A 14,803-nucleotide genomic window follows, 5' to 3' on the forward strand; every position below is an offset into this window, starting at 1 on the left:
AGAAGAAGATCTTTCTTCTAAGTCTTTCTTGTCAAGATGATGTCGAAAAGAACACCATTTGCAAGTAAAAACAGGAACTGAATGTGACAAATTTAAATATAATTTAGAAGACTTAACCCATTGTATTCCTTCTCAGTCCCAGCCATACATTCAATGCATTCTCTTGAAAGTTGTGAGCAGCCAAAGCAAAGACTGTGACAGACCAAATAGAAAGCAAAATTACTCTTAATTATACTTTTGATCTCCTTTGGTATATGTTCTGCTTAACAAAGTTGAAACATGTGTAATATTCTTCCAAAACAAAAATTACTCATGGGAAATATATAATAAAGTGAATTATTTTATTACATCCAAGAAAAAAATCTCTTTAGACCATGTTATGGTTGGCAAACATTTTAAGCTTTCAGAGAACTGAGTCTTAGTATCTTAATCAGTACAATAAAATTGCACTTCCCTCAACTTATTTGAATGAGTGGTCCATATGAAGTATTTGTACTTGAAAATATGGCCTATGCTTGTGACCATTCCTTTGAGTGTATGGCTTTTAATTCATATATCATCTATCCCTTTAGACTGCTCATTTCAAGAACAACCTTATTTATACATTAGGACAAACATTTTTTGAGATAAATTTAGAACCATAAATACATGTGGTTTCATTGATTTATTAATGATTGTGAATCTCCTCAAACTTTCAATCAACAGCATAATCACTAGTCACCTTCCTTCCTGTAATGTAATTTTACTTCCAGCTACTTTAAATGTCTCACAATTTCAGGACCCAACTACTAGGAAATCTCTTCTGACTGCCTTCAGTGAGTGTGTTGTGGTAATGGAAGTTTCTCCTATTCTCCAAGGGCTTCTTTTAATAGCTTTTCTTATAATAGTATAGATAATTCTTAAGTGCAATTGTGTGTGTTTTCTTTAGATACTTTCTTAGAGGGAGAATCTTTGAAAACTACGTATTCTCAGGATTTTATTCTCCATATTTCTAAGCCCCAAACCCTGTGCAATATAGGTATTTAGTAAGTGTTTTTATTTATTTATTTATTTTTATGTTTTTGGTCACCCAGTCCCTGGGTCAGGGATTAGATACAAAGCACAGTTGCAGCCTATGCCACAGCTACTGAAACACCAGATCCTTAACCCACTGCACTGGGCCAGAGATTGAATCTGTGTCCCAGCAGGGCAGACACAGAGCCGATTCCACTGTGCCACAGCAGGGGCTCCTTTTTATTTTATTTTTTTTTTGTATAAGTGTTTTTAAAGTTAAACTTTGTAAATTAATTCTTATAATAATTCTCTCATTGTTTTAGTACTGTTCTGATGACAAAACATTCACATTGTTAGTACTATGGCCATATATATATATATACACATTACAGATGCTGAACAGTCAAACATGCTCCCAATCTATAAATGCAGACAAAAATGGGATAAGTTTTAAATAACTTAGTAAATAAGCTCCATACCCTGGAGTAGAAACTGTACTCAGAGCAGCACCACATGGCTATATAAGATTTTGGAGCTCTGACACCCATAAGAGAGATCATCTTGAGTATTTGAGAAGGTTTACATGAATTCTTGGCCCTTCAAGGACACAAGGAGAGCCTTGACATGTTCCCTACACTCCTAACATTGATATGTGTTTTTCTGCATGTCTCTGTGTTTGACCTTGGACCCACTTTTTCTAGATGTGTCTTGATAGCTTTCCTGAGATTCTCAAAGGAATCTAACACCAAAAAAATGGGTTGCAGAGCGGAGGCAAGATGGCAGAAGAGTAGGGGGACATGCTTGCCCTCTCCCACAAACACATAGACCAAAAAAACACATCTACAGGATAAACGACTCACACAGAACAGCAACCGATCACTGGCAGAAGAACCTAAATTCCAATAATGGCAAGAATCTCGTGAATTTGCTAGGTAAAATAAGAGAAAAGAGGAGAGTGAAAGAAGGTGAATCCGAGCTGGATGGGAGCTCCCAAAAGGGAACTGTGGAGGAGAAAGGGACCCCACACCCTGGAAAGTCACCACCTACTTGAGGGAAAGATGAACTGAACCAGAGGAATCTCCAAATGCAGAGAAGAGTGTAGCAGTAAGTTGGAGTTCTGAAAAGCAGAGTGAGAACTGAACAGATCATCTAAACTACTGGCACAGTCACCAAAAACTGAAACTCTTGGGGGGGGGGGCTGAGCACCAAGACCTCCACTCTGGAGGTTAGTCCCTGGGAAAGGGCTGGGAAGGTGGAGAGGAGACGACTTGGGAGGTCTAGAAACCAGTCTGTCAAGTTTGATGGGGAAGAGACTGCCTGTGAGACTAGAAAGCAGAGTGTCACGGGGGGAGGGAGCAATACACTAAGGGAGGGGAAGTGGAAAGCCATATCACAGTGAACCTTGGAGAAGAGCCTGATCTGCACCCGTGTTGGGGAGGGGAGAGAAGAAGGGGTGGGTCCCCATAAAATACTCCCCACGCCACAGAGAGCTTACTGGCCCACCAGCTATCAGAAAGCTGTGCTTCCCAGTGCATCCCCTCCACCACCCCATAGGCACACGCCAGACCTGGGGCTGCCTGCCATCTGGGAGGGCTGGCCTCAACAATTGCTGGACGCCTACCATGACAGGGGGTGTCCCTGGCCCTGCCCTCCTTGCCCTTTGGAGGGGCTACACCCCCATGGAGCAGCACCAAACACCACCAGCCCCTGGGAAAATGCCTGCAGCCGAGAAAAGCTAGAAAAAGCTTGGCTGGGCTGTGAAAAGATCTTCCTACATTCTCAGACAGTCCTTCTGAGGTGGGCTGCCCTGGGGAAGGGCCTCTTCGGTTCTCAGTGACCCAGATAGCTCTCCCAGGACATGGGGGGTGCTGCACTCCTGCAGAACAGCTGCCCAGCAGCACCAGCCACCTGAAAGATCCCCACAGCCCAAAAACACCAGAGCAAGCTCTCCCCAGCCAAGTGAAATCTTGACCTCCCATTCCTGTCTGCCCTCAGGAAATCCTCCTTTGCTGTCAGCCCCACCCACCCTCCGGAAAAGCCATACTGCCTCAAAGACAGAAATAAACCCTGACACCTATGGTCAATTAATCTTTGACAAGGGAGGCAAGGACAAAAAATGGGAAAAAGAAATTCTATTCAGCAAGCATTGCTGGGAAACCTGGACAGCTGCATGCAAAGCAATGAAACTAGAACACACCCTCACACCATGCACCAAAATAAACTCCAAATGGCTGAAAGACTTAAATATATGACAGGACACCATCCAACTCCTAGAAGAAAACATAGACAAAATGCTCCCTGACATCAACATCATGGATATTTTCTCAGGTCATTCTCCCAAAGCAATAGAAATTAGAGCACAAATAAACCCATGGGACCTCATCAAACTGAAAAGCTTTTGCATAGCAAAGGAAACCCAAAAGAAAACAGAAAGACAACTTACAGAATGGGAGAAAATATTTTCAAATGACGCAACTGACAAGGGCTTAATCTCTAGAATACATAAACAACTTATACAACCCAGCAGCAAAAAAGCCAATCAATCAATGGAAAAAATGGGCAAAAGACCTGAATAGACTGTTCTCCAAGGAAGATATACAGATAGCCAGCAAACACATGAAAAAATGCTCAACATCACTGATCATAAGAGAAATGCAAATCAAAACTACCATGAGATACCACCTCACACCAGTCTGAATGGCCATCATTCATAAGTCCACAAATAACAAGTGCTGGAGGGGGTGTGGCGAAAAGGGAACCCTCCTGCACTGTTGCTGGGAAGGTAAACTGGTACAGTCACTATGGAGAACAGTTTGCAGATACCTTAGATATCTATACATAGAACTTCCATATGACCCTGCAATCCCACTCTTGGGCATGTATCTGGACAGAACTCTACTTAAAAGAGACACATACACCCGCATGTTCATTGCAGCACTGTTCACAATAGCCAGGACATGGAAACAACCCAAATGTCCATTGACAGATGATTGGATTCGGAAGAGGTGGTATATATACACAATGGAATACTACTCAGCCATAAAAAAGAATGGCATAATGCCATTTGCAGCAACATGGATGGAAGTAGAGACTCTCATACTGAGGGAAATGAGCCAGAAAGACAAAGACAAATACCATATGATATCAGTTATAACTGGAATCTAATATCCAGCACAAATGAACATCTCCTCAGAAAAGAAAATCATGGACTTGGAGAAGTGGCTGCCCAATGGGAAATGGAGGGAGTGGGAGGGATTGGGAGCTTGGGTTTATCAGATACAACTTAGAATAGATTTACAAGGAGATCCTGCTGAGTAGCATTGAGAGCTATGTCTAGATACTCATATTGCAATAGAACAAAGGGTGGGGAAAAATATATACATGTAAGAATGACTTGATCCCCATGCTGTACAGTGGGAATAAAAATGGGTTGCTGTGCTTGGGACACAAACTATACAGTTAAAGTAGAACATCCTTTAATAACTACTCAACTTACCTCAACTTTTCAACAAGATTAGCCAACTTTAACATGGCTAAGTGTGTCAAAAGAATGATAAAGTGAGAATATGTTGAGGCATCCGGTTAACCGAGAAGAACTGAAAGAAAACCAGATAGAAAAGGTAGAGAGGTGGCATTCCCACTGTGGTTCAGTGGATTAAGAACACAACTAGTGTCTGTAAGGATGCAGGTTCAATCCCTGGCCCCACTCAGGGGGTTAAGACATCTTGTGTTGCCATGAGCTGCAGTGTAGGTGGCAAACGTGGCTCAGATCTGGCATGGCTATGGCTGTGGGTGTAGTGCAGGCTAGTAACTGCAGCTCTGATTTTACCCCTAGCCTGGGAACTTCCATATGCTATGGGTGCTGTCATAAAATGAAAAGAAAAAATATAATGAGAGAAAGAAAGAAAAAAAGAAAGAAGAAAGAAAGAAAGAAAGAAAGAAAGAAAGAAAGGAAGGAAGGAAGGAAGGAAGGAAGGAAGGAAGGACGGAAGGACGGAAGGAAGGAAGGAAGGAGGAAGGAGTAAGGGAGGAAAGAAAGGAAAGAAGAAGAGGAAGAAAGAAGAAGAAAGAAAGAACGAAGAAGAAAGAAAGAAAGAAAGAAAGAAAGAAAGAAAGAAAGAAAGAAACAGAAAAGAAAAGAAGAGATGGAGCAAAGATAAGGGAGGAATCCATAGTGGTAAGTGAATCCTTCAATCCTTCAAATCTGTCTTATAGGAGAAGCCATTGTGAGAAGCATTGCTTTTCTTAGGACTCTCTTAAACTATCCATCCCTCTCTGATCAGTTATCCTATACCACTCTCTTGGGGAGAATCCCTACACTGATTTTACGTCTATGAAAAAAAATCTTCTTTCTCTTATGTGAAGGATAATGGATGACCCCAAGATTGTTTATCCTTCAAAAGCCCAAATTAAGGAATGATAACCCCTTCTTATATATATGACATATTACCGTTCACCTTCATGATACAGTTTTTAGCCTCCATCTTGTCACATTTCCTCTGAACTTTCCATCAAGAGTAGTTATTTAGCTTTTCAAACTAAATCTCAGATGTGTGCCATCTGCAAATTATATTCTTAAAATATCATTTTAGAAATAAGCAGCAGAGGTAATCATTTTAGACTGTGATATACAGCCTTCTATTTAAATCTGTCTCTTGGATGTGGAAAGCTAACATTCTCCAGAAATTGTCACAGTCATTACCTCTATTTGTTGTTCTTATTGTTGTTATTGCTGCTGTTTCTTACTTAAAGGAAGGAGGAACAACATAGTCATAAGACACATGGAAATATATTTGAAAATGTTAGATTATTCTGTAATGATGCTTTTCTCAGTATCGTGATGAAAGTAGTCTGTCATTTACCTGATAGAACACTCGAAATTTGTGTCAAGTCTTTCCATCCCTTTTTGAAAGAAGCTTTCCCATAGAATACTAAAAAAAAAAAAATATCTTTCTTAACTCTGAAGGGAATATTTTAAGATATAATGATGCAAGATATTAGCATCCTAGACAGTAGTATTCCCTAAATTTTCTTTTCCTTTGCTAATCAGAAACATCCCCCATGTGTTCATAAATTGAGCTTTGCATTGTTCCATTTAGCCTGTAGAAATGTAAGTTACCCCTCCTTGTATTCAGGGACCAAATACAGAAGAGAGTTTGGAAGTATTAGGTGCCTCAGGCTGACCAAAGATACCAGTGAAAAAGAGGAAAAGGCACATGTATGGCAGAGAGGGTGACAGAGAAAGGAAGAGGAAAAAAAAAACATTGTCCTTTGTGAAAGCACCCTGTTCCCACCCAATGCCTTTGTTTCCCCTTTTTGCTAGGCAGGCTTCTCCAGGTTTTGTAAACTATTTGTAATCAGAAGCTAGGAAAACCCCCATGGTGCCTGAAGCCAGAGGTTCTGTTCTGTGTGCTTGTCTCCATCCCTCACCAAGGAAGGAGCCCCAGATGTGTAGAAAGTGGTCTGAGGATTAAAATGTACATGAGCCCTGCTAGATAGCTCACATTTTATTCTAATTCATTTCCATTTGTTTTGCTAACTGATGCTAGTATCAGGACACTTACTAAGGAATACATATTTTATTGAAGGAGTTTTACTTCACTATTGAGAAAAGTCACATTTTTTTCCCAATAGAGTTTCTGAAGATATAGACCCAGAAAACTTGCCTAATCATAATGTCTGATTGCAATTGGATCCAAGAAAGAAAGAAAAGTGAACAAACAGAAGAAACCCATTTTTTTGGTTTGTTTGTTTGTTTTGGATGCACCCATGGCATGTGGAAGTTACTGGTCTGGGGATCAAACCCATGCTACACTTGTAACCAGAGCCACAGCAGTGACAACACTGGATCCTTAACCAGCTGAGCTACAAAAGAATTCCCAAGAAACCCATTCTTTTATTTTTCTGTCTTTTTGCCTTTTCTTGAGCCACTCCCGTGGCATATGGAGGTTCCCAGGCTAGGGGTCAAATCGGAGCTGTAGCCACTGGCCTACACCAGAGCCACAGCAATGTGGGATCTGAGCCAAATATTCAACCCACACCACAGCTCATGACAACGCCAGATCCTTAACCCACTGAGCAAGGGCAGGGATTGAACCCACAACCTCATGGTTCCTAGTTGGATTTGTTAAACCACTGCACCAAGATAGGAATTCCCCAAGAAATCCATTCTAATCATAAGTTTTCAATGGAAGAATTCACCAATTCCAAACATTTTCAGAATCTTTTATTTTATTATTTTATATTCTTTATACATTTATGTAAATAATAAAATGAGTCCTTGCTATCGTCTCAAGAACTAAAATATTACCAATAATTAAATATTTTAATTTCTTCTCTATCTGTCCCCTGCCTCAAAAGTAACCAATATCTTGATTTTATCCTAAAAATAAAATATATTTTATCTATACATATTTTTTCCTGGCTTTGAATTTTAGAGAACTCAGCATCTTATATGCAGTCTACTAGAAATTGCTTTTATTTTTGCACCTGACACTATGTTACTAAGTTTTATGTTGAGTTTGAATAAAGTCGTAGATTCATTTTCTTCTTCTTCTTCTTTTTTTTTTTTTGTCTTTTTGCCTTTTCTTGAGCTGCTCCCATGGCATATGGGGGTTCCCAGGCTAGGGGTTGAATTGGAGCTGTAGCCATCGGCCTATGCCAGAGCCACAGCAACATGGGAACCGAGCCACATCTGTGACCTATACCACATATTATGGCAATGCCAGATCCTTAACCCACTGAGCAAGGCCAGGGATCGAACCTGCAACCTCATTGTTCCTAGTTGGACTCGTTAACCACTGTGCCACAACGGGAACTCCTTAAAATATCAATTCTTAGCTACTTTATCCTTGTCATATTTGAAATATAAGTTGCTTTTTTTCTTTGCTTTGTTTTTATTTTCATTTTTATATAATGATTTTTATTTTTTCCATTATACCTGGTTTACAGTGTCCTGTCAATTTTCTACAGTGCAGCATGTGACCCAGTCACACATAGAGGTATACATTCTTTTTTATCATGCTCCATCATAATCGTGGACTTGGAGAATAGATTTTCTTTGCTCTTTTTAGGGTCACAACTGCATCATACAGAAGTTCCCAGACTAGAGGTTGAATCGGAGTTACAACTGCTAGCCTACACAACAGATATATATATATATATATATATATATATATATATATATATATATATATATATGCCAGATTTGAGCTGCGTCTGCTATCTGCACCACAGCTCATGGCAATTCTGGATCCTTAACCCCACTGAGCGAGGCCAAGGAGCGATCCCACATCCTCATGGAGGCTAGTTAGATTTGTTTCCACTGCACCACAATGAGAACTCCTATACTATAAGTTTTTGAAGATTAAAGTAGACCAGTGTCCTGTGAATGGAAGAGAATGTCTTCAAAGCAGAAAGTCTCCCCCTTATTTCTTAAATATATGCTCTATGAAGTTAGATTTGATGATTATTACCCTTATTTTTTAAAATATTATTGATATATGGTCTATCAAGTTAGATTTGAGGTTTATGATTATGCTTTTATTAATGATACATTATACAAATTCCTTATATTGAGTGAAGAAGGTCAAAAGATGGCCAAACTAAAGATAGATTTCCCTTTGTCCTATTTCATTATTTAAAAGTGGTGGAGGGAGATGAATTGGTAAAGTATAGAGATTTTTAAGGCAGTTAAAGCACTCTATATGATACTAGAATGATGGAAGGGGTCATTGTACATTCATCGAAAGACATGAAATGTACATCAAAAGAGAATCCTAAGGTAAACTATGGACTTCAAGTATTATTTTGTAACAATATAAGCTTATCAATTGGAACAACTGTATCACCCTGGTAGGGGAGGTTGTTCCTGGGGGAGGCTACGTGTGTGTAGGGGTAGAGAGTATAAGGGAAAGCTCTCTACCTTTCTCTCAATCTTACTGTCAATCTAAAACTGCTCTAAAAATTAAGTCTGAAAAACCTATGGTTTCCAAATGAGATAGGGTGGGGGAGGGGATGCACTGAGGGTTTGGGATGGAAATGTAATAAAATTGTGATTGTTGTTATACAAACTATAAATGTAATAAAAATCATTGAGTAACAATTTTAAAAAGTAAAGTAAGGAGTTCTCACCGTGGCTCAGTGGTTAATGAATATGACTAGGAACCATGAGGTTGCAGGTTCAATCCCTGCCCTTGCTCAGTGGGTTAAGGATCTGGCATTGCCATGAGCTGTGGTGTAGGTCACAGATGTGCCTCGGATCCCGTGTTGCTGTGGCTCTGGCATAGGCCGGTGGCTACAGCTCCAATTCGACCCCTAGCCTGGGAACCTCCATATGCCATGGGAGCAGCCCAAGAAATGGCAAAAAGAAAAAAGAAAAAGAAAAGGAACAAAGTTTCTTGGAAACAAAATTGTCTTTAATACAAATTAATCCAATTTATTTACCTAATTGTTGATGTATAACTTCTATGGGCAAAAGGCAAATGTTCCTCTGGAGGGTAACTTTTGAGGGTCATTAGCTACATTGAGGCAATGGCCAGGATACATTCTTTAGATCAGCCTTACTTACAGATGCCTTGGAACTCCAGTCCCTGCCTTTGGCTCAGGAAGCAGGCAAGTGCATTCTCTGAGGGATATGGTGATTTGTGGTCACTATCTCCTTCCAACATGGTCTCTTGGTCTCCAAGGCTGATGCAATGTTTCAATTATTAAGAATGCTTGCTGCCAAAACCACTTCCACACTTACAGGCACTTTAATTTATCAACTCCCCAGTGATAACTTCTTTTAGCAACCAATGGTTTCTAGGCTAGAAAGTTTGGAGCTGAATCCTACAATGGAGCTACTGACAATGGCTCCTACTAGTAGGTCTCAATTCCCCAATAAAATCAAAGATTCTCTGAAGACACTACATCAGCCACCTTGAAAGATGTCTCTGTCTCCAGTGCCCCATCCAGTCAAGAACTGCGACAAAGGCCCTTTTCCTTTCCCTCCTATCCATGATTCGATGCCAACTCCCTCTTTTAGACAGAATGTCTTCCTAAGATCACTCTTCTCCCCCTTCCTGTCACTCAGAGCATGGGCACAGTGCCATTTTCACATTCAAGACTTGGTATCCCTTTGAGGGTTCCATTGTTTATATTCATGACACCTAAGGGTATCTTTTTAATGTGTAACCAGTTGTTTCTCAAATGTATCTTACAGAAAACTTTTGAATAGGTAATCTCTGAAGTTCAGCTTCAGCCTTGGTGTTCAGCCAAAATCATTTATCGGGTTAGACTTCGGCACTGGAAAGGCTGAAGAGCTAAGTGTCTACACAAGTATTGTTCCTGACAACTCTGCCCTTCAGGGAAATGACTGCATAGGATGGTGCCATGTCCAATCCCCATCACGGTACTATTACAAGTTTGTCACAGAATTCAGATTTATTGTTTTAAATGAACATTTTCTCTCAAATACTGGTGAACATTTTAGATGTGACTTGGAGGGAATATTTCTTTATTTGTTTCATGGTTTTGTTTTTCACTTTTTATTGGATATGAAACATTAAACAATTTGACATTCTTACAATATCAATGTTTATAAAATTAACCTCTTTTCCAAAATGTGAACACAGATATGGCAGCCACAGCTGAAACTCAGAGTAAATCATACCAGGAACAAGTACAATAAGATCATGAAGCAGAAATGTAATTGCATATTTTTTTCTTCCTCTCTTTTTTTCTAACCTAACATCTCATTTATAAAAAATGGGATCCTATTTTTTTTTCTTGCTGCAATCTAATTAATAAAATTATCTGATAGGGCTTTCACAGATTGGTAATATTTACTTGGGTGTGTGTGCATGCAATCCCCGAAACAATATGAAATTTATATTTATAAATTTTTACTTTTGATTTGGTTTGGGGATTTTTTTAAAGTGATGAACATTGGAAAGGGTCTCAGAGAATTCCTTCAATGAGATGTTGAAAAAAGTTACTAGAATTGGGCAAGAAGAGGGAAGAGGAGAAATCAAAGTTAAGATGCAGTTTGGCCACGTTAAAAATGCCCAATCTTTAAAGGGAAGGAAAATAAGCTCGTTCTGGAACCCATTGAGGAAGGTGGATGCTCTAGGTACCATTTCTGGTACCCACAAATACTTCCAAAATCACCTCTCAGCATTGCTTTCAGCAGGTCATGCTACAACAGAAATTGATGTGGGATCCCCGGCTCCTGGAATAGAACCAAAAAAGTAACAACTGGCATGATTTCTATTCTTGCTGTGTGGGGTCAGAGACTGGTGCAGGCACACTTGTGTATGTATGTAGGGAGGTCACTATAACATCAGCAATGTAAGTAACTCATCGGTGGTGTGTGGTAGAGCTAACTTATCGTGAGCGACCATCTGGAATGAGCTTCTTGGGCAAAAATTTGTGGGGGTCTAGGCAGCCAGGAACATAAATCAGAGGTCCCATCCCCATTAAATCATAGGAATCCACAATGAAATATGCTCTCAGGTTAGAGTGGACTTTGGTTAGATTTGGTGTCCATTAGTATTCTCTCTTTTGGTGCTGGCTCTAGTAAGCTCTAACCTTAGAGCTTATGGGTTCTTGGAATAGAAGCAAATGCTATTTAATACATACTTTGGCACCTCTGTTCCCATTCAGGTTGTCAAAGGCTGGCTGGATGTAACTCAATCAATCACCTCAGCCAATTAATTTTTTTACACATATTCTTTGTATTATTTATTGTCTTAGTTTTTTAAAATATGATTTACCACGTATGCCATAGTACATGTTTGGAATTTTCCTGCTGATGATACTTTGAAATGGGGCAGGAGACATTCTGGGGTTTTTTGTTTGTTTCTTTGTTTAATAACTTTCATATGAATATTCTCTAACCACCAATATTCTTCCTTGTTTAAAATTATTTAAATTTCTTAAAACATTTATTGGTACAAAAAGGCCTTAACATCCTTCCCAATATTAGTATGTAGCCAAAATACTCTCTTTTTGGGGTGGTGCTGTGCCCATGGCATATGAATGTTTCCAGGCCAGGGATAGAACACAGGCCACAGCTTTGACCCAAGCTACAGCGACAACACCAGATTCTTAACCCTTTGCACCACAAGAGAACTCCAAACAAACTCTCTTGAGAGCCACATTAACTATCAATTGATTTTCCTATTTATTTAATAACCTAAGATATCTGAATTGTCTTTGAACTATTTAATACTCAGAGCGTTCATGCTTATCACTTATCTTGGAGAATTCTTACTCTTGCAAAGATTAATACATACAAATACCTCAACTTGCTTATAGAATATCAACACATAGAAGATGCACAGAGACTCACATTCCCAGAACTTCCCCCACTGCAATCTTTCTCTGACTCCTGAATCCAATTAACTTATTGGAATCCAAGCCCAGAGCAACAGCTGCCACAAGCCCCTTCTCCAACCACCAACATGGTCATAATCCTAGCGTTTTGGTGAATTGGAGACATGAAGAGTTTCTGTGCACAGTTAAATCCTCAAACCCTAGAAACATAAAAAGTTGAGCTCTTCTGAGAACATGAGACTAGACTGCCTGGATTATTCCTGTCTTTCCCCCGATACTCACACATGACTAGAAGAGGTTCCCAAAATATAAAGTACAGGCCCTTCTCCTCCCTTTAATTTTAAGGAAACTACACTTTCACATCCATATTTCTTTCTCGCTTGTTCTCAGTCTTGAATTTTCCACGTTCTGAGTCTTGATATGCAATTCTCTCTCTCCCAACTGCCCTTGCATCCTTATTAGAGAAGCCTTCTCTATTGCAAAGTTGTCAATTTTTCCATAGTTTCCTCTGTTTCAATGACAATACTTCTAATTTAAATTTTGTATACTTTTATTACTGTGATAAAAATAATACATTTCCAGATAGCTACACATTTCCCTTTTTTTTTTTTTTTTTTTTTTTTTAGCTTTTAGGGCCTCATTTGTGAGCATGTGGAGATTCTCAGGCCAGGGGTCAAATCAGAGTTACAGCTGCTGGCCTATGCCATAGCCACAGCAATGCAGGATCTGAGCTGCCTCTGCAACTACACCACAGCTCACAACAATGCCAGATCCTTAACCCACTGAGCGAGCCCAGGGATTGAACCTGCAACCTCATGGTTCCTAGTCAGATTCATTTCCCCTGCACCACAACGGGAATTCCTGTCCTAGTAACTTTTTTGAATGATTTATATGTTTCAAATAATTTGAGATATTGCTTTAACCTTATTCCAAAATGTCATATTCGCTGTGTTCTATGTCAGGGGTTTATGTTCAGTTTAAATGAGATATTTATCTGTTGTTAATATCATATTTTTATAATTATTATATCTGTCTGCTATATTTTGATATCTGAGAGGCATTTCCCTTTTTTTTTTTCTCCAAAGTTCCAGCCCATGTTTTGCACATTTATTTTTCAATATGAGCAAACCTGTCTGGTTAAAAAGTGTATTATTAAGGATTTTACTGGGGAACTCTTTAATGTGTAGGTAATCTTGTGGATAGTTGAGGTTTTTAAGATGTAGAAAATCTTTACGAAATTTTAGGACTAGTGATTTTTTTTTTTGGTCTTTTCTAGAGCCACACCCACAGCATACGGAGGTTCCCAGGCTAGGAGTCTAATCGGAGCTGTGGCCACCGGCCTATGCCAGGGCCACAGCAATGCAGGATCTGAGCCACGTCTGTGACCCACACCACAACTCATGGCAATTCTAGGTCCTTAACCCACTGAGTGAGGCCAGGGATAGAACCCAAAACCTCATGGTTCCTACTCAGATTCGTTAACCACTGAGCCACGACGGGAACTCCCAAGGACTAGTGCTATTAAAGGAAGTATTGCTAGGAACTTACACAGACATTCAATAACTTGGCTGGAGCAACATCCTTAAAGGATTCAAACAAAAATTGTCTAGTTAGAATTCAATACTTCTCAAAATACCCTTCAAAATTCTGAAGGTGAAGTAAAGACTTTGAGGTATTCAAAAGTCATGGAGTCTATCAATTCCAGATTTCTTACAAGGGTTAAGGAGGTCCCTTAGTCAGAAGACAAAGGATAGCCCAGGGAAATCTGGATCCCCTGAAAGGAATGAGGGCCCCCAGAAGTGGTAAATATATGTATACATAGAAATAATGTGGGAGTTCCCATTGCAGCTCAGTGGGTTAAGGACCCAATGTTGTCTCTGTGAGGATGCAGGATCGATCCCTGGCCTTGCTCAGTGGGTTAAGAATCTGGTGTTGCCACAGCTGCAGAGTAGGCTGCATATGTGGCTTCAATCCAGCGTTGCTGTAGCTGTGGTGTAGGCCAGCATCTACAGTCTGATTTGACCCTTGGCCTGGGAACTTCATATGCTGTAGGTAGAGCCATAAAAAGGAAAAAAAAAATGCACACAATGACCTCTATGTCAGAAAACGTCATTATTAATTAATTTTTAAAAGTGAAACATAATTTTGTCTCAATATATTACCACCTCAATGCTTCCTTATCCATGTACCGGATATTAAAAATCCAAATTTAAATGTCCACTTGATATAGCCACAACCTTCCTCCTAAAGAAGTTAAATGTGCTGATCCCTATAAAACTACCCCAAATGGGATAAAAGCTGAGGGTATTGTAATTTTTAAAGCCTCCTGGACTATGAGAAAAGTTTCAGGGATTTCCTGTTGTGGATCAGTGAGTTAAAAATATGACTAGTATCCATGAGGATGCGGGTTCACTCCCCTGCTTCACTCAGTAGGTTAAGCATCCTGTGTTGCCATGAGCTGTGGGGTAGGTCACAGATGTGGCCTGGATCTGGT

The 14,803-nt window shown here is 39.7% G+C and overlaps 1 protein-coding gene across 1 annotated transcript in view; it reads left to right on the forward strand.

Moving 5' to 3' along the window:
* Positions 1 to 36: 36 nt before the first annotated feature.
* The window catches only part of LOC125120731 (olfactory receptor 4C6-like), a 37,091-nt gene continuing 22,324 nt past the window's right edge, over positions 37 to 14,803 (forward strand). The window contains 1 exon segment of the mRNA XM_047769179.1: positions 37 to 64. Coding sequence (XP_047625135.1) covers positions 37 to 64 — 28 coding nt within the window.

The sequence above is a fragment of the Phacochoerus africanus genome, chromosome 2 (assembly GCF_016906955.1).
Source record: "Phacochoerus africanus isolate WHEZ1 chromosome 2, ROS_Pafr_v1, whole genome shotgun sequence".
Lineage (NCBI taxonomy): Eukaryota > Metazoa > Chordata > Mammalia > Artiodactyla > Suidae > Phacochoerus > Phacochoerus africanus.